This window comes from Buteo buteo, chromosome 26 (genome assembly GCF_964188355.1).
Source record: "Buteo buteo chromosome 26, bButBut1.hap1.1, whole genome shotgun sequence".
Classification (NCBI taxonomy): Eukaryota; Metazoa; Chordata; class Aves; order Accipitriformes; family Accipitridae; genus Buteo; species Buteo buteo.
The window spans coordinates 2,399,772-2,426,093 of record NC_134196.1 but is presented as its reverse complement, the minus strand read 5'-3'; the positions used below and the strand labels follow the sequence as shown (position 1 = coordinate 2,426,093).

Below are 26,322 nucleotides of genomic sequence, written 5' to 3'. Positions count from 1 at the left end.
GTTTTTTTTTAAATGCTATCTCCCTCTTTTTCCAAAGTAACACCACTATTCCCTATATTATTAGTAGTATCACTGTTATTTCTATGTATGATAGTGAGATTTTATGGATCAAGGCTGCTTATTGCTTCTGGAAAGTGAATAGAGTGTTTGCAATCTACAGCAATACAAATGATTAATATCATTCTAGGTAGAATAACATAAAACACGATGTTCCTCATTTCCTAGCTGAATTGCCTTTCTGAGAGACCTTAAAGTGGAAAGACTTATTTGACTAGAATTGGCAGACCACATTTTCTATCAAACAAATCCAAAATACCTTATCATGAACACAAGCAACAATGTAGTCTTACATATTTCCCTTTGATATCTCAAATAGGGACTCTCCTTAAATTCAGTTTCATTTTGACTTCCAATTCATGAGTTCATCTTAATTATGAATTATTAATAGTGGAAAAATCATAACAATCAGGTTTGGATTTTAAAAAACTCTTAGCCTTAGACTGCGTTTGGATTTTTGTGAACACATAAGTGTCTCCCGATAAAGTTCTGTATGTATGGAAGCCCAAACGGGATTAACCACATTAACGATTATGCTTAAGTAGGCTTAAGTAATTTTTTGAAGGAGGGTTTATCTCATTTTCAGACTCAGTATAATGGATACTGGTAATAAAAGTTTTCAGTGAAATACAACAGCCAGACATGACATTAAACTCAAGGCAGGCAATTTCTTTTGTACAGTAAGAGAGAATTCACAGTTACAGGCTACAAAGTTGTTCTTTTTTAAATGCCCAGTTGTCAGTGGGGTGTTTACTTCAGAAGGAAATCAGGTTCTATCAATTTTACAAACTTCTCCAGGGACTTATTCAATAAAGCCATGAATTTCCCTACTACTAAACCAAAGGAAAAATAAATAAATGAATCCCTCACAGTTTCCAGTATTAGCTTGTCGGTTATTCTCAAATATATTTGTACCACCATCAAAACAAAACAAAACAAAAACCCCAAAACCAAAACAGAAAAAAAAGTTGCTAGGCTCAAAAAAAGTCCCAAAACGTCAAGTGTCTTCAAACAGCCCTTCATAGAACTGTAACCTTACCACAGCATGACTTAATAGCTAACCCATGTAGTAAATCCATGTAGTAATCACAGTGCCTAGGTATCACCACTCAACTGATGTCTTAACTCCAGATACCTCAAATACCAGCCTTTTGTCTATGAACTCTTTTCCCCCTGTTACTATCATAGAAACAACAAATACAAAGTATTCATGATGGCTTTTTTCCCCAAAAAAATGTAATACTAACAGTGAACCCAATTTGGTCAGAATAACCAGGAACTTCTACATAAATTTTCAAGTTTTAACACACTGCTTTAATACTTCTGATATGAAGCAGCTGAAGTTCAAACATGAAGTTTTTAATACAAAGTTGAACTTCTTTCATGTATAAAACTATTTGCTATGCATTATTGCTAGTCATTTGCTGTGCAATTCAAACTGATTCCCCCCCCCCCCCATTTTCCCATAATTTGTCAGGCACTACTGGAAGCAAAAACATTCCCTGAAATTGTGTCTTCTGGTTACCACTGAATTGCAAACCAGAAAATAACAAAATGTAACACACTTATACTATCTAAGATCTCTCCAGTTGATCACTGTGCCATATTTCAGTTAGGAATGTGACAGTGTTCAATTCAACATTAATTTCTACATTAATTTGAATATCTTAAATAGTAATTAAAGTCCCTCTTGAAAACCAGCATGGTCATCAATACTTCATCTGATTTCTGACATGTATCAACAATTCCAGTATTGTTTAACACCTCTCTTCTTTCTCTATCTCATCCCACTTAGTTTCGCTGTTTCACAATCACACCAAGAGACAACACAGACCAGCAGTGCCCAGATTTACACAGGGCAGGACAGGGACAGCCATGCTTTCACAAACAGCAAGTTACAAACTGAAGAAAATGGAGTCAGTCCTAAAATTTTAAAGAAATTAGCTCATCTGAGGTCACTTATCTAGAATTTTACAGAGAATTATAGAATATAGGTGTTCATGATTATACAAAAGAGATCTCTGGAAGTCATCTCATCCAAACTTTCAGTCAAAGCAGAGCTACCTTAACCATTAGGTTGCTCTGGCCCTTGTCCAGCCAATTCTGAAAATACCCAAAGATAAACAGATTACAACATCTCTGGTTATATTAGATACCTGTGTAGTGGTGTACAACTAGTACAGTACAAATGCATTTGCCACAAGACATCTGAAGTCATGGGCAACTGGAAATTTACATTGGAAATTAAGAAGCTACATACTATATGCAAGAACAAAACACAGCTTCATTCCTTAAAACACAATCAGAAAATGTAGCCTAGCACTAAAATAAGCCACAATTTTTTTCAATATACTTATTTCCCATCACTTTTCAGCAGGGTATAATCATCACCTGCTGATTCTTTCGAGGCAGAATACATATGGCACTTTTCAGTAGCTGCTTCTGTGTGGGGGTGGTGTGCTCCTGAAATTACCAATAAAACTTCAGCTTACTGCAGAAAAGACAACAATGCAAATCCAGAGCTTAACAGAAATATTTTTTTTATGGGTAATATAGCTCTCCATGTCAACCCCATTTAAGTAAACTCATCCTTTAATCCACTAAATTAAGAAGAGAAAAAAAACTAATCATATTTTTCACTGAAGGTTAGAAACCATAGGAAAATATCACAGGTTCTATAACAATTTTACTCTGGCTATTCGTGTTCCAGGTATACTGCATGCCAAAGTTTTCCTGGCCAATGGTGGTCCTCCCTGGAAAAGAATTCTGTCTCTACCACGTCTGTATCATCACCTATCAAATTAGCACGTCACCAAACAAGATAACAGATTTCCTCCCCTGTAACATATACATTAGATAATGCCACAAGTCTTTCTATTTCTATTTTTGGTGAACATCAGCACCAAGTAATATTAGCCAAATCTGTTTCTTTACCAGTCTAATTTGAAATTACCTTTCAGTGCATTCAGTGGAAGTACAAGCTCTTTGTTTTTCTCTGTTTTTATTAAAAAGCAAAGAAGAAATACTCCCTCTTTTATACTCCCTCCTCAGCACCTCAACAGTTCAAAAAATTACTATAACACTTGCACTGAGCTTAAAATCTAAGAAAATTTTTAGAGGCAACTGAAAATAGGAGGAGTTCAAACTGGAATATGTTAAAATGAAAATAAACAATGTCTAATAAATTTCCCGATATTAAAATTCTCCAGAAGGAGACAATAGAGTCATGCTGTCTCTCTCCAGAGAGTACCAGTACAGAGATTTTTTAGGAATAGACTTGATCTCTACGTGAAACCTGAGTTAGCTCCTTACTTAATTTCCTCATTCATCTCTCAGGTATCCAGAACCGTCTTTGCAATTTTAAACATTATTGCAACACAATAATTTTCAATGTCAGGTTTTCTATAGAGTAACCTCAACCCACTTCTACTATACAAGTAAAACACAAAACAAAATTACTCCCCATTAAAAATTACTTTTTAAAATTACATAAAACGAGGTACAGACAGACATGATGAACTTCTGGAAAAGCTGGATATGAAATACATAACCCTATTAACTGATGCATCAAACTCCAAACTAAATATTCCTATCACAGCCTATACTGATAAAGAAACAGTATTGTATACAGTTTATCTCCTAAAAATGTAGTCAGGAGTCCACTTTCTCTTCCCTCCCTCTAATAACAGACATTTTTTGGGGAAAATTTCTCTTCCATAGGAGAACCTGTGACAAAGCTGCCAGACTTCCTACCTCTAGGAATCCTGGAATTGTATAAGCAGAACATAGATCAGCCTTACAAGTAAACACAAAGGTCTCCCAGCAGTTCATTGCTTCTAAAGAGATGAAAATCTGACATTAAGCTAGAAACGTAGTGCTGCTTTAAATATTTAAGTAAACTTTCTATATCTGTCTATATTTTTGTAAAGAGCCATGCTTCCTGGCAACTGGCAACATGATTTATACTTATGGCTTTTAAATTGAAGTTCAATTTTTCCATAGCAACTGCACTGTTCTCTTTACAGATATTACTTTCATTTTGTAATAGTTAGACAAATGTGGTGTTCCTGGCTGGCCATCATGTCAAACATAGGAAATAACTGTCAGGATTTTTAAATTATACATACAACACTTACTTTAAGAGACGGTGCAGTCAAGCTGATCCAGCAACTTCCTAAATGGGACATACCTAAACCTACCTTATCTCACAATTACTTTATATCACAATTAGGAAAACATGCTGGCATGGCTGTCAAGATTAAGGTGCGCAGACTGCTTGCTTTAAACTGATAATATTGCTATGATCGCACAGGACTCTGCACCACCCATCTCTGACATAGCAGACAGCCCTGTATTTATCCCGTACATCAGGCCCTGTTTGCCCCTTAGCAGAGAAATATTTAAAGCACACTATCCATGAAAAAGAATATGGAATGAAAACTACAGAGTTTCATACATTTGGAGTATGCTGCTTCATTCCAAAGAAAGTGTGAGTATGTATGTGTGGGGGTACTGATAAACTTTGCAAAATAAATATATTAGGAGCTGAATAGTAAATTAACCTACACTGCAGAATAGAAGATTAAGACCCAAGAAACAATTCTATTACTGGCACACAAGAGTGCTCTACACTTACCACATTCCTTACCCCTTCCTTACCTTGTAGCCCTTAACCAATTGATAAAGGAAACAAATGCCTTCCCCAAACTTGGTCTTTGTTCAAATTGCTTCCTACTACTTTACCAAAATGTGTGTTTAGGCAAACCAGGAGAGAGAGGAGCTATCCCTTGTTCAATCTTCTAAGTTTCTGCCACAAGGAGACTTTATGGGACAAATGGCTGAAGTATTCCAGTACCTTCATCTCCAGACCCAAGCTGCTTAATGCCTATTTCACATTTAAATAGAATGAGATAGCAGGAGTTAAGGTTCTGTCTTCTCCATAAGGCAGGAGTGAGAGCCAGGAGCAGACTAACATGCACAGCACTCTTCATAGCTCAGCCCCTCCTGTTACCAGTATTGTTCCTGTACTTTGTTGAAACTCAGACTGGGAAGAAAAATCAGTTGAAGGCTGGGTTTCAGGAGGTGTCAGTCTCCCAGTACAACCACAGGAGTGACACAGGTTGAAAAATAGGACCTGTGGCACATGTATTCAATAACTGAAGGTCTGCCTGCTAGCGAGGCTGTGGCTGTCTCTCTACAGTTACACGGCAGCTGTCACTGCAGCCTACGAACTGCAGACAAGGTGGTGGTACAGCCTTACAGCCCGGCTCCACGGCTAGCAGCCTCAGCAGGTATGTCATCGAGGTCAGGCGCTGTGCTGAAGCCTCTGTTCTTACATCTTCACTGCTCTCATTATCTGTGCCGTGATCATTCCTCAAGAAGAGCACAAACGAAGCCGTAGTGTCAGCCCAATTATCCGCAGAATTCTGTCCTGGCAGCCTGTGTTTCTTTGGACATCATAACAACTATAACTAACCACGTCCATATTAAGCTGATTATGCTATTTCTACCACTAAACTTTCCGACTCTGTATTTAGCTGAATTATGAGTCTCTTGACTAAAGCTTCCTCATTTAAGATGGTCAATAATAATGACACTACAATGCTTCCAGCTTTTTTTATAATTAGCTGGCATTGCTCAAAAATATTGTTTAAGGATCATATCTCAGTTTTCTTTCCAGTACTTACCTACAGCATAGTGAGATCTCTCCAGCTAAATGTTATACTTTGTCACAGAACTCCTATTTTTGTCGCTACTCTGAGAGAATGCTATATAAGAAATATCATATTGTTTTATTCCAGTTCTTGGACAGGAAGACTGTCCATTAGTATCATATTTTTATGACAGCCAGAAATGCAACCATTAAAGCATTAAAAATCTTGGTAGTTACTGTAGGAAGATCTTACAAGAACTGGAGATCCATGGAAGAGGGTCTAGTACTATCACATCATGTATAAAAACGTTCTCTCAGTTTAACAGACATGTCATTGCAGAGTAAACTGTTTCCAATAAAGCCTGCAATGCTAGAATTTAAGAGTGCTGTAGAAGCACTTTTGGGGTTTTACATCTTTGGAAGTTTTCAAAACTGTTTTTACCTTGCTGGTATTTAAGATTATTAGGAATTCTGGAATCTGTAGAAGATAGTTATTCAGTTATACAGGTGGAAAAAAGTTTTTTTTATTGTACTGACTGACAGCCAGAAAATATAGAACCTGGAATTTCCCAGGAAAGGTTTTTTCAGATATAACTAACTCATTTGTGGAAGTCAACATTTTTTACAAAAATGTGCATCAGTTTTACCAAGGATAGAGTTTCTAGTTTCTGTCCCCAAGAAAGACTAATTTCAGAAAAAAAGAATAACCCCACATTAACCATAAATCATAAACTAATGTGAAATGGAATTCACTCTCTGCTAAAATAAGCAGCAGCATTTAAAATTTCAGTCTCCCAAAATCCAGCTCGGTATCCTTGCTCTCTGGCTTTTTTTGTATTTTAGGGGTGGATGAAGCTGGTTATTAGCTCCATTCTGATGTAGAATTGGGCACTTTCTAAAAACCCTGAAGTTTTTACCAGACACAAAGATTTTCCATCAAGCTCTTCCAGGACTTTACCAATTGTGAGACTGTAAAAGAGAGCTGTTTATTCTGAGAATACAGGTATTACTGCTATGTGAGGTTTTAAAAGATATCTGCAGAACAATTTACACAGAACTTTCTATAACAACCCTTTCTAAAATGACACGTCCCAGCACAGTACAGACAGAAGTGACATACTGCATGTCAGAAGTACCTCCAGCCAAGCCTTTTTCCATAACTGCAATAAAGAAATCAAGTTTGTCAAGGAGATAAGTGCCCTTTTCTTTGGCATATTGGAAACCGTTAGCTCATTAGGTCACAGATGGACACTGTTGTAATTTCACCTAAAATTCACTTGCATTTTACCATTGTACCTCTGACTGTGTATATAAACCAAAAATCAATCTTTATGTTTGTTCTCCTTTGATGTGTAAACACAGTATATTTATATTACTGTAAAATCTATTTTTAAGCCACAAAAGAACAGGAAAAATGAACTTGTCATTTGTGTTCAAGAGTAATTGATAGACCCTTTTCCCTGTTTTGGTATCTTTGGTAGCGTATGGATTTTAAGACATGGTGTCAAATACCCTTATCTCACTGTTTCTTCATGATGAAGTCTGCATTTTCTGATATGTTAGTGAACTGACACGAGTATCAGAAACACATTTTTGTACTTTTACCTAAAACATGCTGTTGCAGATTATATCTATCATGATTTGTTAGACCAATTCAAGATATTGGACTTAATCTAAAAATTGAAATAAACACTTTGTGTTCTCGATCCCTTAGAACAAGATGTTCTCTGCTGCATTCTGAAGTAAATGTGAAAGATCCAACAGATTAGCTAACAGCTTGAAAGATTGCATACAGTGATGGCAATGCTTTATAAACTGAATTTACTGGTTTGTAATTCCGAGATTTTTCACTACTTAGTTTCTTTCCTTTCTTCCATAAACAGAAAAAAATCAAGAAAAACCCAAAACTGTCGTCAATTTTTATGGAGAGAAACAATCTTGAAAAGCGATCTGTCATTTCATGAATGAACATAGAATGACTATACTCTTTTTTGTACCCATAACTAAAAATCTTATTAGTTCTCAGAGCAAGAAAGATGAGATTTGTAAGGTTGAGTTTAAAATTTAAGTACTATGAATAAAACTAATTGAGGAGTCACTGTCTTAAAACTTACATCATTCTTGAAATGAGTCTCTCTTTATAAAAAGGAAAGAGACCAACCAACAAAGCTAACTTTATTCTATTTTTCATATGCATTCCTCAGTTTTATAACTAACTTTACATATACCTTACATTAAAAAGAAACAAGGAAAACAAAACTGTTTTTTAAAATTAGGAAATGACTCCAAAATGGCATATATGTTCATCATAGGAAAGTTTACCAATAGTTAAACCATAGGTGATACACATTTAAATAAGAAAAGTTCCATTTAAGAAATATTTTTTGAAACAAATTCTTAGAAATGAGGAATTAGTAACTATGGCACTCCTATTGTAAAGCAGGATAATTCCAACAGCTCTGCACCTTGCCAAATGTCTAAAATGATAGATAGTATGAAGTAGAAAACAGCTACTGAAAGGGGAAAGGAATATAAAAGCTCCTTATAAAAAGACAGGACAGTGCTCATTGTTATTCAAGCACATGAGTTGCCATATCCTGTTTCCATTGACTGCAGTGGAAGCTTTAGCATTGACTTCAAACAGGTGCAAGTCCCGCGGGACTAAAGGGAATAAAACCTACAGTCACGGTATGAAAGCAACAGTGTATAAAGTGTGGTAAGACAGGATATGTAATTCCAATCTGGTACACAAGAATCTGACAAAGCTATTTAAATGCAGTGCCAAGTAAGGATGCAACTGAAAAAACCAGACTTTTCTAAATAGAAATTCGGCAGGCCTCCATTCAATGCTACAAGAAAAGCGCAGGAAAAATATTACAGAAATTAGAGTGCTAAACCATAGTGGGGGGGGAGAGAACAAGGGAGACCCAGAAGCAGCAATAAGCATCATCCTGTTCTGTAGCAATACAATATCACTTGTTCGGGACACAGCTGTCGGCATGCCTTGGTGGATAGTGCAGACTGGCCTGCTCTGAGAATTGTTGGGACTTAGGCCCAAGTGTATTACCCATTTTTATTTATTCTCCTCTGTATTATCATGAGCATTAGAAAACATCTGGGGACTTGTCTTTTAACTTACATAATCTTCAAAGAGAAGTCTCAGGCTACATTCTTACATCAGTTGAGTTATGCATGATGTCCTCAATTAATTCTATAAAGACAGTAGCTGAGATGTCATTATATTAATTAGAAGCTGGTCAAAAATAGAGTACTTATCCCAAAGGAAACTATGTGACTTCAAAATTTCTTTCCAGATGGAATCAGAAGAGAAAGCTATGCAACACAAAATCTAAAATGGGGGTAATAGATACTAAACAATCTCAACATTAAACTTATCTGGAAGAGTATTACAGCAGGATGACCAAACCTCATCGTTTGATTCTAAAACCTGATTTTGACATTAAAATGAAGACAGAAGGTAACAATTTTGAAGGGAATAAGGCAAGACTAAAAATGACTGTAAGAGGTAAGGCAGAGAAGAGATTAAGCAGCTCTTCTATAGTTAATAAGTGTTATGATGAAAAGGTAAATATATACCTGTGCAAGCATGGGAAATCCAAGGTTCCTGCATCCATTACAAGGTGTCAATGCCTCCCATAAACCTGAAGGACCACAAGTATTTTCACCTGCATCATCATCTTCTTCCTCTCTTGGTGATAAACATGTTGAAGAAGGCCTCTGTACATAAAGAAATAGTACTTTCAAATTAAACACAGTGATATGTTGAAAGAAACGTTTTACTTAAAGAATTTAAAATTCCCATTTATAAATTCCAAAAAGATAAACTGCTATTTTAATACAAAGTAACTAACTCAACTGTCATTCTGCTCTACGAAAATCACACTTTCTAAGGAAGGTGCATATTAACCCATCTGCAATCATACTTTAAATATGCATGAACATAATAATACATATTAAAAATATGCATTTATTTTCTCTATTATCAAGTAATTGGCAATTTCTACTTTATTTTACTTTAAAATTTGCTTTAACATCATTAAGCTTAGGATATCCCACAGTGAATAAAAACTAACATTAAAAAAAAATATACTATCCCCAAGAAGGAAATAATATAAGCTAAGGGGATCTTGCTTCAGTAGTTATCTGTTGTGTTCAGAAAAGTACAGCTGTATTACATTTGCCTGGATCAGTCCAACGTTTTGCAGAAAAAAAAGATCAATTCAATCAAAATATGATGTTTCAATTTTTATTTTATATCTACCAATAATAAATGTGTTAGCTTATTTTGTAGGCAAAAATTTTATTTTAAAATGACCTGTCTTATTTTGTTTCATTGGCTAGAAGGGATGAAAGGTACTGGGAAAAGTCACTCAGTCATGAGCATTAAGGCTTCCATATTGGACTCAGTGATAAGGGAATAATGCTGATTTTCACTTAAACCAGTATCCTAATTTTCTATGACAGCCAGAAACAGGAAGAGCGGACAGTTCTCATTTATGTTATTTTGCTACGTAGGATAGGCCACCACAACTGGATGAAATGCAGCGGCACTTTTATTGATTTCAGGAGAAGGAGGAGGAAAGTTAAGCCAGTAATGAATGATGTTTAAAATATCATCATGTTAAAAAAAAATTGACAACAACAACAAAATGTAAATTTTACTCACATCTTCTTTGTCCATATTTAAATTGGAATACACAATAGCTGTTCTAGCCTGCTTGGCATTTGTTTGTGCAGCCTACCTGATATTCAGATACTAAATGCTGTCTTTAGGAATGCTTGTTTGTCTTAATCTTTCAGTAGTGGCTGGATTTTTGCTTGATCAACATAATGCTGTTTAAGACAATAGCTGACCACATCTGTTAATCTGGTGGTAACATTAGCTCTAAAGCACTGCTATGAGGCCCATATGGAAAAAAAAAAATCAAAACCAAAACCCCACTTAACTGCAGATTATTTTAGCCAATAAAGAAATGCGTGGAGTCTGCTGCAAGAAGGGGAATGCAGAGGTGAAGGAAAAGTAGGGGGGGAAGAAGCAGAGAAACAGCAGCAGTTCTGAAGATGAACACAAGCTGATGGAAACTGTAAGAGAAGCAAAGACACCGCACAGACAGGCACTAACTCAAATTGTGTAACGTCTGAGGATCATTTAATCTTTGACTTTTGTGCTAACTTCTTATGCACAGATGTGGTTGGTATAGAATTAATTTCATCAGAAAAAAATTTTCTAAATTCTATTTCAGCTCACTCACCAAAGATGAGATAAACAGTATATCCATCACCACTAGTCTGATTCCCCTTGGTTAGAAAATGGTTGTTCCCTTGTTGCAGATTTCCTGAATCTAGCCATATCTTCTAAAGTTAGGTGGATTTATTTACTTTTTATTTTAAAATCAAATCCTAAAACATTCTTAGCATGGTATTTCATGAGGTTATTTTGACAGTCAAGTGGTACCACAGAATGTGTTGCTATAGCGACCAATATTCTTACACAGATTATTAAAAGGATTGGGTTAACTCTGCAGAGTGTGGGTCGTGAAAGACTATTATTGCTATGCATTTGCATAGACAAACGAAACAGACTACAGGTCTTTCCCTTCTATTTATGACGCCATCTTCCATGGCGGTTGCCCTACGTTTGTATTTTATATCTCTGAATTGTTGTACCAGAGAATAAAGTGCTTCTTGCCCCCTGGAGCAAAAAGCAAAGAACTGCAGCAGTGCTGGGTACAGGAAAGCAGGTGACACACATTAGCTGTGACTTTACAAGCCAATGTAAGTGAACGAAGACAAGAGTCACAGAAAAATGTCAATGTACCTTCTAAAGTTAAAAAATACACACACATAATGTTGAAGAGAATTTTTCAACACAACTAGAGGAAGATGAATAATGAAATTCAATACATTTCAATCATTCAAAGGAGAACATATGAGTATTTAGCCATTACAGGAACAGAGTAGAAAAAAATCATACCAAAAGAAAAAATAGACAAGCAGAATGAGAGAGAGTTGTATTATTTCCATTATGTTTTTATTTTTATAAAAATAGCCTATGATAGAGTGGGGATCACAGGAATTTAAATTAATGTCAAAATGAATGAAAAGAAACAGGAAATACTATATAGTCAGATCTCCTGATCATTCAAAAAAGGACCAATGTCAGAGTTCATTAGACACACTATTGGAATAAATCGACTAGTATTCTTATGCAACTAGACAATCCAGGATTGAGTAACACAACACAGGCTAATTTACTGACTACTGCAGAGTAGGGTTGCCTCTTTTTATACCAAATGACTGATTCCTGTCTTCTTGCCCAGATTTCTGCTGCTGATAAAGCACTGAGAAGGAAGCATTAGGAGAAACGTATACGAAGGGTCAGAAACAGTTACTGCTATCACCTTTCTCACCCATCCCTGCTGCCAGAAGACCAGTTCTCCCCAGCCAACAGGCACAAAGGGATAAGTGGGAGTTGCTGCAGGGAGGGAGAGCTGTGTTTACAAAGAGGAGGGAAGGAGTTAATAGCTGCATGAGAGAAAGGAGAGTCAGAAGTGCCCCAAATGGGGAAGACTGGGTTTGCATACCCTGGGGAAAGGAATACACCTGGAGGAGATTGGTGAGATACAGAAAGATCTACAGTGAACCCAGGGACCTCAGATTGTCACACAAGCCAATAAAACTGCCAACCCAGACCACCCAGGTTCCTGCTATTCTCTCCCAGCCTTCACTCCTTTCCCAGAACTCCCCCATTTTTCTGTTCTGTTGTATGATTTAATTTTGCCTCCTTAGAGATCCTTTGGACGTGAAAATCTAATTCTGTGTGTGCTGCTGGGAAGCCTTGAAATAGCCCTGTAGGGAGAGTTTTAGTGAAACCAAAGTTATTTATGCCCACTTCTCAGAAAAAAGAAAGAGAGAGGAAGAGATTTCTGTCACCTAAAGAAAAATAGACACAATCGAGAACCTTTTATTCATGCCTGTTTTGACTCAAAAAAACAAAAAGTAAACGTATTTAGAAAATGCCACCTAGATCACAGTTGCTCAATTAATTGAATTTGACATTGTGAAATGGTGAAGTCAATATAAACTGTAACACTAAGCTTGAAAAAGGCCAACTTTGCCTAAGAGAGAAGAGACATGAGTATAAGCATCACATATCCTCACAGAAAACCTTAAAAGATATTAGATATGATACGTAAAAAAGGAAAAAGTGGTGGGGAAACCACAAGACATTGATAGAGAATAAAAGATTTAATAAAAGTTCTGGGTTTTACTGGAACACTGAATTAAGCATTAAAAATTGCTTACAGCAGTAAGAGACTAACAATATAATTTCTCTATGTATAAAAAAGAGAGAATAATAATATAGCAGTAAGGGAGTAGTAAGATCTAGCTTAAGGACAATGGACCATTACAATTAGTGGCAAGTTTTCCTCTGACTACTGGGCCTGACACATTACCTCTGATTTTCATACCTAATGAGCATTTAGATTATGTCTTTGAAAATTTAGGTATGGAAGTCTTCCTCTTCATATCTCCTTCTACACAAAAGGCAAAATTTGCCCAGCAGGATACTTTAGACCAAAGGATACTTTATAAACAGGCTATTTGTTCTCCCAGAATATGTAGGTACATCAGATTGGCTATCACAGTAACTTGACATCTCTCTCCTGGTCTAAGAGAACAAGCCAATATTTAGCAACAGACAGAATGATGAGTACAGACAAAAAAAAAAGCACAGAGAAAGTCTGTTCCACTCTTAAAAGTCAACAGGAAAGAGAGCACCTTTAATCTTAACTATTACTTAAAGCTACCAAGTTCACAGCTCATTACACCATGTATAAAACATACATAAAGTTTTCACTTTCCTTTTGACAGATGTCAATGATTTTCTGACTACCATATGACCTCATTATCTAGACAGGTTTTCTCTATGAATACAGTAAGTCATACAAAGCTTCTTATTTCCTTTTATACCCTCTTTGTCTCAGGTTTTCATTAAACACTGGTCTGCTTTCAACCTTGGCATTGGTAAGCAGCCATTGCTAGGCAAAATGCAATTTAATTCCCTCATTTCAGGATACAGAGAAGACTTTCCTGTAGTAGTCCAGTGGAATCTAAAACCAAACATCAAAATCTTTCTTTACTTTTTGTATCTCTGATTCTTCAGAGCTATCATCCCATTGCAGAAATATTACAAATACCCTTTCAGACAGTACCCACTTAGAGCAAGACAGCACCAGCAAAACTGGTAAATACGTAAAATGATAGGACTTTTACTGTTTGCTATTGTATCGTACTTCTGGACACTAACGTTAACTTTTCATTTATCTTGCAGCATATGACATACTAAGAAAATAAGCTTTTTGAAATGGAGCAGCAAAGACAAAATCCAGAAGGCAATCCCCTTCTGCTTATGGAAGGTAAAAAGCAACCAGACATTTGATAAGCTAAATGCTACCACTCAGTCTGGAACAATGAAGTCAGTAGGAGGTTTCTTCCAAATAAATAGTCAGACATAGGACCATGCAAATATTTCATATGATCCTAACAGCTGGATTACAGAGGCGTGCCTTTACCCCTCCTTTGCCTGGCCCAAAGGATATGTAATTATCTCGTGAAATAGAAGAAAGAAAAAATACAGTTCTATTGTCTAATATTTTCATTTTACATTACACTAAAATCTAACAGAGAGGGAAACTGCTCCTGAATAGCCTCTATAACTCGGGATGAGCTGCTGCCAGCAGCTGTGGCAGGCAAGGCAAGGACGGCGGAGCCGGGACGGGTTCCTGCGCTCTCAGCACTCCCCCTGCTGCTGCCCAGGCTGCTCCCTGGGGAAGATGCCCGACGGATGCAGAAGAGAAAAAGCAGCATTTGGGCAAGAAACATAACACCATCAGTCGCTATTTTTCCCCAGCAGGATCCCTACGTTAACCAAATGTACCCTTTGGGGATTCAGTAAGGGTCCTGACAAGGAGCAGCCTCAGTGCGAAGACACACGCTACGTCTTACAGACAAAGACAGCGAAATGTTTTGGTGGCCTGGCCACACCTTTCCTGTATATCCCAAGGCAGCCTTCTCCCTGCTTGGTGGTTTTCCCTTTCCCATCCTCATTATCTTGCCCTTCACCTTACGCTGCACACCCGCAGCCATTCTTTCACAAATGTGTTCCTCGTTTACATTTCTTTCATCATTTCATTTGTGACGAGTCTGGTTCAAGTTTGATTGCACCTCCTGTATTCAGCAAGGGAATACCAGGAGAACAAGGATGGCCTTGTACCTAAAGCAGCTGAATGTTGGAGAAGCATATTCTGTACCTGCCTCTACCATAATCCCAGCGGGATGCTGGGCATGTCATGTAAACTTCTCCGAGATGGTCACTAAGTTTGTGTTCCTTATTTGCCGGCTATATTGAAATTGTGAAGGCAAGTTTGCCAAAGTGCCGGGCTACATCAGGAAGCAGCATGAGATACCGTGTGACCTTTTTTGGTGGCATGTGAGACTAAGTGCTCTCAAAATCCAAGCTCTAGCAGTCCCAGACAGGGAGAATCTTGACCTCTACACCGCTGCACATCAGCCAAGCTGCGTGTGATAGTATTTTCTGACTGGGGCTCTGTAAAAAAAAAACAAAACAACACCCTTGTCTGAAGCAGTCACACGCTTTGAACTCAAGACCAGTAATGTTTGAACCCGGGAAGAAATTCCTGTAACTTGAAGTTAGCAGAGTCACAGTAATTGACTATATATAACAACAGTAAAATGTATTAACTTTAGGCAAATATGATTAATTCACATACGTGATGAAAAGTACATGAACGTGTAGTTACTGCCCCTCAGTGGGCAAGTGCTATTGACACCTATGATGGTGAGCACCCCAGGAATTAATCATTCTGTCTTCAGAGCAGGAACTGACAGTATGCAGTAAATATACCCCGGAACTAGATGGCAAGTACAATGCACACTAAATAAGGTCAAAATTGTAAGTAAAAATGAGGTTATAAAATGAATGAGTACATCTGAATGTGTATTCAAAGCAGAATATTCAAACATTTCAATTTTTTAATTCATCCTTACATGTAACATAAATAATGATAATGAAGATGATGATGAATCTCTGCACTACTCTTTAAAAAGGGTGCATATATACATATGATACGACAAAAGTTCTAGGATTTAAAAACCTAACAAGGTATTAATCAGAAAATACCAGGCATAAGCTAAAAAAAATACCTTTTCTTCCATCAATAAAGGAATCAATATTTTTTAAGACTTAAGATAGCTTTTCATTTGCTAAAAAATAACCATAAAAGAAAAAATGGCCCATCAACAGACTGTCATTTATTAATAAAAAGGTTGATGTTGGCCAATTGATTTTTCACTAAACAAAAACTTTTGAACTGAGTGCTGTAATCTTCATATGAAGATAATTTCAGCTATATATAAAAGCCACTATTAGGACACTCATATTTAGTGATCTGATATTTTATAAGTATACGTTAAGTGCAAAGCTAAAGACATATCAATGTATTTCAGTAAGAACCTTCAACTCTTTTCTAACTCCTGTTTAATTTTGCCATGTGGGTGAAGATTTTCAAATGACAGAAAATTCAAGAATTCAATAAATCAAAAAATTGCAAAGAATGGAACACTAAGTGCTTTTAGTAATTATAATTTAACCATAATAAGAAGGTATTTGTTAAGGATGATGTAGTAGATGGAGCCTACAGAATTTTCATGAAGTATCTTGGGAAGCATACACAGCATTTGCTTTTCAGTGTAAAATTAACAGGATGAAGTATTAGCTGTTTGAAGCTGCAATATGCACTGCCCTGATTCCAAAAAGCACTTACAACATCATTCTTTTAAACTAGTTTGAACTCTTTGAAAGCTAGGCATTTAATATGAGCTATTTGTTTAATCTATGGATTAAACTAGTTGTCATTAATGCATGGAAGTATGGGCACTTCCACAACTTATTTACTCCACCCCAATACCTGTGTTTGGGACAGGATTGAGTTGCCTTCCAAATTAATTTCTCCCTCTTAACATTAGGTAAAATAAAGCAAACCTGTGTTTTAAGCACTCATCTAACTTTGAGCACGCACCTGATACTCATAAATCAGACTATTTGCACACTTAGTATCAATTTCAAGGCCTTACTAACAAAGCACTGTCAGTGCTTTGCTTGACCAAGGAAAAAAAAACTTAGCACATTGAAGCATAAAGCCCCAAGACAGAATTCAACCCAGCAAGCCATGTAGACTGCAAGGACACTCTATGCTACAGAAATGTATTTCTAGGGATGCCTTTCCATCCCACAGGCACAGTAGATTTGAACTAAGTTGGTTCAAGTTTGCAGGAAGGGTATACACAAATGTAGGCTGTGCAAAAATGCAGGATTTTGGTAACTTTGAGTCTTGAAGTTTAAGCACATGAATAGTTCCAGTTAAGTTAATGGGATTTCTCATGTTAATGACAGGCTTATGTGTCTCCCTGAATCAAAATGCACATGACTCATTCCTAAATGTGACTCACTGTGAAAAACTCATGTACCAGTTGAAAAAGAAGAGACTGATAATGAAGGGTATAGGAGCTTGCAGAAAAGCAAAATCAAGTGTTAATATTTTTAGAAATATTAAATAGAATTAAAAGCTTAAGCATATTTACCTTTGCATAAAAGAAAAAAAAATATAATTCACAGTAAAGACCAGCATTTTTTGGCTTTAAATGTCACAAAGAAAATACTGCTTGCAGAATAACTAGAGAGGCATCTCTGTATTTAACATCCCTATACTATCTGAATGTTATCATATAAAATTTGAAAAACTCAGTGCAATGTAATTGCAAAGCAAATCAGCTGTATAACATGTATTTTTCTTTTTTAAAGTTGTGAAAGAGAGGGTGGATAAGTGGGTGGCAGAATGATGAAACTTATAGAAAATACATTATTTGTCATGAAATAGAGCAGAAGGAACAGAAATTAAAGAAGGGGAGAAAAATCAGGTGGTAAGTGAGTAGGCAGAAGTCACCACTTTATTACTCCTCCAGTGCACTGTTTTTTATTTAGCATACATATTCTCAGTAGAAGTGTATTACTGAAAATACAGTTATGATTCCATTAAGTTGCTGTTGGCTTAATGAAGGACATAAGAGAAATCATACCTGAATAGACAAAGCCAATCTAATGAGGCGCTATATACAGCACCGAATTAGTCATCTGAAGATGAATGCTAGTTAAGAGTGGATAATCAAAAAGGCCTTGAAGAACATTTGTACTAGATTACCCACAGATCCATCAGTAAAAAATTGCTAGTAGTTTGCCTAAGTGCTAAATATAATATAAAAACAACGCAGTAGAATGCTGACAGTTGAAACATCTTGACAGGCTATAGACGTTGAAGGCCTAACTGGAAAAGATCAGTCAGACTGTAATCTACCTTTTGATCTCAAAAACATGCAAGCGCTCAGACTCTTCTAGAGCCAATAGAAAAAAGGATCACACGCACACACACCGCCCTGTGAGAGATGCGGAATACTATCAACTGGACAACAGCCCTCAATTCAGCCTGGTTTACATGGCAGGTGGAAGTAGAATTCAAAATCATCTTCACTAGGAAGGCAAAGGTTTTGCTATGGCTGGTAGGAAAAACTGCCAGGGTGAAGCTCACATACTGCAAGCTGCTGCTTTTTCCTGTCTTACATAATTAAAACAGTGACTTAGCTGCAGTCATCTCAATAACCAGTACTACCAGAAGATTTAGGACAGTGGTTGGTCTCCTCATCTGTACTGTTCTTTTTGGCTGGGGTAGATTCAACATATATAGATGTATAGATCTACCGCAATACAAGCACACCTTTATGTTGTTTTCCAGACATACTCCTAGGTAGCTGAAGAGCTAATACTTAAATTCTTTCTTCAGCCAGTCATCATATAGTGTCTTAAAGGTCCTGTAAAATACAGATAAACAAGTCAGCAACATGCCTTCAGCTATAACTCCTGTGTAACACTATTTCTTATGAAGTACCTACAGCTAAATAAGCGACCTGTTAAAATCATTGAGATTCCTTAAAGGAAACAGCACTTTGGACAGAGACAGGGGTGAGGTAGTCAATATTCCAATACCCATAAGGAATCCACTATTAATAATTAAAAGACAGACAAGCATAGGAACCAAACATTTTTACATTTTAATATTATTTTTGTCAAGATTGACAGGCAGTGCTGAGGCTGCTTTTTTGCAGGCTGTGAACAGTTCATATTGCAGAGATATTAGGCAGAGCACCAATATCAACAGAAATAATAGCAGTAGTATTAATAGAAACTGCTCAATCTCAAATAACTACTCAAGCAAATAAAATTGAAGAGCCTCTTCTGAGATTTTCCCTCATGGCACTAAACTGAAACTTATAATAAGTTTAGGAAGGACAGATGCCAAGAGAAAAGAAAATAGATGATCAAAAATGGTATAATTCATTCAACTCTTACATCCCTCTGGAAAAGCAAAGAAACTGGTGTAAAACCAGATGCATGCATGGTCAAGTAAGCCTGGTTTCTGCTTCTTATGTCAACTTAAAAACTTACACCACTGAACTCAGCCAAGGGTTGCAGAAAAGCTAAGGGGTGCAGTTATAGAGCACTATTGATCTGTGTTAATTCCATGGGCAAACATTTCTAATGCATAGTAAATGTTAGGCAGTTGCCCCTTAACTCTGAATTACTCCTGACCTTATATTTTATAGAGGTGTAAGAATCTGGTCCAATATATTTTTCTGCTATTTATTTTCTACTTGCTGAGCTTATTCACAGGGACTGAAAAAGTCTGCCAGCAGAACTGCCAACAGTGAAACTCTGCCATGAGTGGTCAACTACTTCAAGATTCAAGGACAAAAATACTTAATCTTTTTTATATGCCAGTTATAAAATAAATGTGCTTGTTGACATTAGGATAGAATAAAAATGAAATTAAGCAAGTAGTCGAAACAAGTTGCCCAATGTTCTAATTTTAGCTACTAAACAATTTTTAAAGAAAGCGTTCTTTTTTATTAACTTATCATGGGTGGTCATTTTGCCCTGTGAACTATGGCAGAATATTTACCATTAGCATTACTTGTATACCTCTTACTAAGAAGCAGCAAAGGGAAACTGGGACAGTTGCTGCTAAGAGAGTACCTACTTATTCAACTTCAAAAGAATCACAGAATACTATATAGTGACACCATACATTTACACTTATCTCTACCCCTTAATGGATCGTGTAGGGGTTCACATAGCTCTGATGGATTAGTAGGCTCCATCTTCTGTTTACACCATAGGAATAAAACGATGCTGTTCCCCTCACTACAGAAAACAACTGAGAGACATACCCATATGGTTCTCTCTTCTCATGCATTTCCTATCAGATGGTGATCATCAGGCTTCACTGTCAGTTCCAAGCTTAATGACTTTATTCTTATACTAATAGAGTAGACACGAAATCAGTATTGACTTTAAGTACATACAAAAGATGTTTAAGATTCCCTCCCGCCCGCCGCCCCCCCCCCCCAGTTTGTATCCTGTTGTGTAGGTAGAATACTCATTTATTCTAAGGTCACTGTGTATTAAAAAACACAATCAAACCTGCATTGGTACCTGCTGACAAGAGTGACAGAGTTGTAGAAATATTACAGAAATACATACCTCTGTGACATGCAGAAACATCAAAAGCTAAAAAGTCCTAGAATGATGTATTCCTTTTTTAAGATTGCAGGATAGAAAGAGTATATTTTAAAGCACTCTTTCTCCTTCTTTCCGTATTAACTTAGTTATCTTTCCCTAGGGTAAACATCTACTATGACTGTGAAAAATAAGTCTCCCACATATTCAAGCTCCGGCTTTTTACAAATGATCAAAACTAATTTTTCAAGAGAGCAAAAGTATGTTTTCAGAAATTAAAATCCAATCATACTTAAATGTTGGAGAAGTCCTTCATATTCCTTACAGATCTCATACATTGTTACATACTCTATTCCTCAAATGCGATAAACCAAACGAGTATTAAAGTTTCACAAACATTTCTCAATCCTTAGTGTTAACACTGCCAATCTACCAGAGGGACATTTGGATCTTGATTAAGTTGCCTCTACACTGAAGTGCCTGCCTTTGGGCACCCTGCCTAGCCTCTACCTGCCGCTCCAGAACACCATGACTTTCCAAGTCCTTTGTCACATCGGCCAGCCCCACGTAGATGTCTCGGCTGCTGCCCAGAACAGCCTTCGATGCCTACGTTTATGCACCTGACTTGAGGGCTTATGGTGGAGTTGAGCTGCCAAGCATAGGCATCCAGCGTCATTTTAGATACTACAGAGCAGCTGTTGACCCTTAATCACTGCTTGTGAAGGAATGACTGCACCCATGTTAGCCCCACACAAAAAGCACTTTAGGCATCCACAGTCACATGAGATATTTAACATTAAGGCAGCTGGACCCCACCTTTGGTATTTCAGCACCCATGCTGGCAATATTCTGATCAAACAGGGAGAAAATGAATTCTAAGAGAACCAAGGAAGATCATGATGAAAAGAACTTTTTGTTCTCTTGTGAGGGAGAAGTTGAAAACTTGATTCTAGCTGGAACACTGGAGAAAAGTCTGAGGAGAGAAGAAACCCAAGGAAAATGGAGGGCGGGAGTCCATGACAAATTTTTGGCAGACCTCTAGGGAAGGTCAGGGCTTCAAGGAAACATCTCTGGTGATCTATATCCTGGTAATAGCAAAAGTCATCAGTCTTCCTGATGATTTGGTTTTGTAATAATGTGACAGAGTTGAGGTTAATACTGCAAAATCACCTGTCTGGGTGGAAATCTCACGGTATTATCTTTTTTTTCTGTTCTTCAGAAGTGACTGAAATGCTCTCAGAAGATACCAAATGAAGTTGGAGACAGTAGTTAAAAATGGACATTGTGTTGTACACTATTGCACACTCACAGGATGATGGACACTGAGGGTATGGAAGAAATGGAAGAGACAAGTGTTCTGCTACGCAAGCCTGGCAACGGTGTCAACAATGGCACAGGCAGCTCAGGGACATTAAAAAAAAAAAGGCACAAATAGGAATGAAAAAGAAGGTTTTCTGAAGCACTGAATAATGCACAAAAAAGATTTAATTAAAGCAAATATACTTCATTATTGGGAAGATGATCTCAAGATCAGTTCTGAGAGTCCTCAGATCCTGGCTAATCCTGTTGAGATTAGTAGATTTCTTTGGTACTCATCTAAGTATAATGAAACAGAGGTTGGTCTTCAAATTACATATGTGCTCAGTACTACAACATATGACAGTCTCTGAACTAAAATGGTCCTTGGGAAAAAAAGCAAAAATCTACTGTGGTTAATTTAATAAAACATAGCTATCCAATAGGATTCTTGACTAGATAAAACACTACTAATCATTTCCAGGGCACCCCAAATTTACATACAGCTTTATAGCTATAAAGACAAACAAGCTCTTTGATCTGAAAAGCTTATATTATAATTACTTTATATGGAAAAAATGCTACACCCATATCCGAGATCCTTATGTAAAAGAGATTTAGCTAAGATGAAAGAGTCCACAGCAGGGCAAGTGAAGCGGTTGGTAGCATGGCAAGTTTTACATAAAAAATAAACTTGAAAATGCTAGGATTACTTAGTCAGGAAAAGGAAAGCTTTAAGAAAGAACAAGTCTGAAGTATTGCAAGTTACGGAGGGTGTGCACAAACTATTTTTTCTTTTCTACTCTGTCAGATTTTGCTATATAAGAATAAATGGCAGCATATAGTCAGCAAATAGAAGAAAATGCCTGTACATACAGCACATGTTCTGCAAAACATAGTAATATAGGGTCATTGCAGTAAACAACGTGACAGATTGGAGCAAAAGGATTAGATACATTTAGGATTCACCAGTGCAAGCTAAACACATAACAGCAGAGAGATTCATTTGTCTGTAAGCTATTTTCCTGCAAGTATCCGATAGTCAAGGAATTTGCCATACACATACATAATTGCACATACTAGTTAAATATTCCAGAAAATCACTCTGGTGTAAAAGGAGTAAGTACTTTTTAATGCAGATTAGATGAACTGGCAGCTTGGCCAGCACCTTCCCCTAGTTATACCTTACTCTATGTAGTTTAAATCATAGTAAGTGTTGTCATATTTGGGGATTTTATATTCCTAAATAAGTGCTGACTGTCTCACAGGGTAGGTCTATGCAGCACGCTGGAGGATTGTCTAGCAATGCTTCTACCAGAAATCGCAGCAGCAGAGAGCTGCAGGCTAATTTAGTTGGCTATGAAGCATGCCACCGGGCAAATTATTCTGTGTAGAGTTCCAAATGGCTGCTGTTAGGATCCCTTTAACACAGAAATCTTTACAAAACTGCACTGAAGCATAGCATAACCTATGGATAGAAAAAAATAACCTATTTTAATAGCTCTAGAACATAGGCTAGGGAAGGATACATTAAAAACATCTGAACTTCCCTTGGCTAGGTAAGCTACCTAACAGAAGGGATAAAAATTTGTATGAAGTTGGTACATTTCCCCCTGCTTCTTTGCAATAACTAGCTCATGTTTAAATAGAAATTAGAAATCATTTTGTGAAGTAGCTTATAGCAAGCATAGAATTCTATATTGACCAAGTGGATCCTTGGTACTGGATGTCACATTAGAAATATCTAATGAAAAAAAACCAACAGCAACAACAGCTCTTCTCAGTGGGAAATACCACCGTGTGCATTAGAAACTGGGACTAACAGATGGGTTTTAGTTGGGTGGTAGCTTTTAAAAACAATTTTTAAAGTTATATAATCTTATCTTCAGAGAGTGGGTAGACCTTTGCAACAAGGGAATCTTAAAAAGTAAGGTTTACATATCCTGGGAGAGATGGCTTTCATGTTTTTACTTCCCACAGAAATAAGAGTCAGTATATGTTTGCAAAATAAGATTCATAACTGAACTACGTATAAAAGTTAAAGAGCAACTTAATAGAAAATCCTTGCAATGTCAAAATTTGGCAATACATAAATTATCACAATTATAAAGAGGAACTTTGTAAAGCAGCAATATTCCAAACACTGACTCTCAGTACAACTCTTTTTTTTTAAATACATCATAAATACCTGTAAAATACAGCAAAGCTGTATTATCAAATTCAATAAATGTTACTCTATTAAATAATTTAAAATTTATCTGCTTCTCTCCATAGAGACCCAAACAATCAGGCCTTGATTGTCTTACTACTCCCTAATGAATAAATAACCAAAATTGTTCCTGAATGTGTTTTTAATGTATCCTCATTAGCCAGCCATTGTATATACTTCTGGCTTGCTCATCATCGTCATGTGAAATTTTGCCTCACTCTGTCAATAATGCCTATATGCAAGTGTGTGATATTGTTAAAGGCTACCACGTTTGATCCAGGATAGTAATCATTTTACTCCAGCATAGTCGGTCACTCTTAGCCATTATAATATTTCAGCCCAGCCATTATTTGTTTAAATGTTATGTTAAAAAACCCCACAAACTAAAACCAAACAACGGTATTATTGAATAATGTTACTAAATTGTTTACCTCAAAATTCTTCAACAATTTCCAGTGGTTATTACTTTGTAAAATAAAAAAAAATTTCTATATGTGTGCTTTTTATCAAAAATAATTGTTCTTTGCCTTAGAGAAAAAAATTAATCAGAACTGACTTCTAAAGGACCATGCATAAATTTTATTCACCTCTAATATATTCATTCTTAGCCATCTTTTGAAAACACACAATTCTATGCTTTCAAGTCTCCCCTTATGTATAAGCCAAACATGATCATAGTTTTACTGCTTTTATATACCCTCACCTTCTTAATATTCTGACATGAGAGTAAAAAGTGAATCTTCTCTTTGAATACATACTATCGCTGTTTTCAACAATGTTAATAAGACATTTTAAGGGGGTTTGTGGTTTGGTTTTGGATTTGGTTTGTTGTTTGTTTTGGGGGTTTTTTTGTTCTCTCAATGTACTTAAGTATCAACTTTCCTTTCTGGATGACAGAATTAAGCAGAAGTTGACATTTATATGCCTGTGATGAAATCCAAATCTTTTTCCTGAGACTACACAGAACCTTTCTTCATGTTCAAATTTAAATTACTGCTGCCAGCCTTTATTATCTATTACATAACCACATTAAATTTAATCAGATATACTGCTGCCACTTCTGTGAAATCCCTCTGTAGTGCAGTCATTCTAATCCTACATAGTTTTACTATCTTCAGTTTTATTCTGTAAGCAAAAAAAAAATAGGGGCACATTATAAGTTAAGATTCTCAGTATTTATTCCAGGTAATTAAGTAAAATCCTTTAACATATAGTCTGCTGTTAAAAGCCCAGAAGCACTTTCTGGAACTATGTCTTTAAACTCATGTCACATATCCAAAGACAGCAAGATATTGCACTTGCAAGTGCAAATCAATACTGTAGTCTATGTATTATGCTTGTGAACACAATAGCATAAATGTAAAAGCAAACATTGCAAGCAACCACCTAGTACACAAGATTAAAGGGACTGATCTGAAGAAAACACTTCAATTTAGAGCTTCAGTTTTATTAAGTGTATATGGCAGATTCTTTATTATTTTAAAATTAGTTTTAGTTCAAAAATTCTCATGACTTTGCCAAAAATATGGAGAATAGTTATTGTTACTAAACAAAAACACTTTTCAAATTCACTCTGAACACAGAATGAGACAAACCTTTTTTAAGAGTTAATTTTACAAAAAAATCATTAAAAGAAAATAACAAGTTTATGAAAGGAAAAGATTGAGAAGTATTGTATCCAATATGTACATCTTGCAAATATAGATATACACTCATACACACACATATGGAAGCGTAGAAGTTCTTAATACCCTAGTTTTTGTTTTGCAGTCCCAGGCTGTCCAAAGCAAATAAGTAACATATTCTCCGGTATCCACAAAAATTTTTGCTTACATGGACAAAATGCCCATATTTGTCTTTTCTGAATTTTTTAAAATTAAGAAACACAATGAGCAAATGCATTGCAATAAATACAGCATATTTCTGGTTCTTATATTATATTTAGAATAATTTGTTCTCACATGAACCTCAAACCTGACAAGAAACCACTAACGACATTAGTTAGCACTCCAAGGACAGAGGAATCCGAGTTAAAACAATTTACTTGCAGGAGCTCAGGAAGATTCCCCACAATACACACTTTGACATTCTTCTGTTCAGTTTCCTGACACAATTTTTCTGGATCCCTGCTTTGCAAGTCGTACCTATTTAAATTTTCTTGTTTGCTCTTGGATTCACACAGATTGTTTGAATACAAACTTGATGTGTAACCTGTGTGTTATAATACACCTCTAAATTTAGCCCTAATATTTTAGGGTTTAGTTTAAATGTATGCCACAATGTTCAATAAATTTTCCTCTTATAAGAATTACAGGTGCTTGTTTTAAAGCAGTTTGTACTATCTACCGTGTTAAAAATGCATGATTTTAACATAGCAATGAAAAAAGTTAGAAAACTCTTATATAAGATGGCTGCTTTTGTTCTTGAAATTACTGA

General features: G+C 36.3%; 1 protein-coding gene across 2 annotated transcripts in view; it reads right to left on the bottom strand.

Annotated features, from left to right (window-relative positions):
- Nucleotides 1-26,322, bottom strand: part of ANKS1B (ankyrin repeat and sterile alpha motif domain containing 1B) — a 422,725-nt gene that overhangs the window by 310,333 nt on the left and 86,070 nt on the right. For both annotated transcript variants that reach the window (XM_075058028.1, XM_075058030.1), the window contains exon 9: nt 9,308-9,448. In XM_075058028.1, coding sequence (XP_074914129.1) covers nt 9,308-9,448 — 141 coding nt within the window. The remainder of the gene's footprint in view (nt 1-9,307; nt 9,449-26,322) is intronic.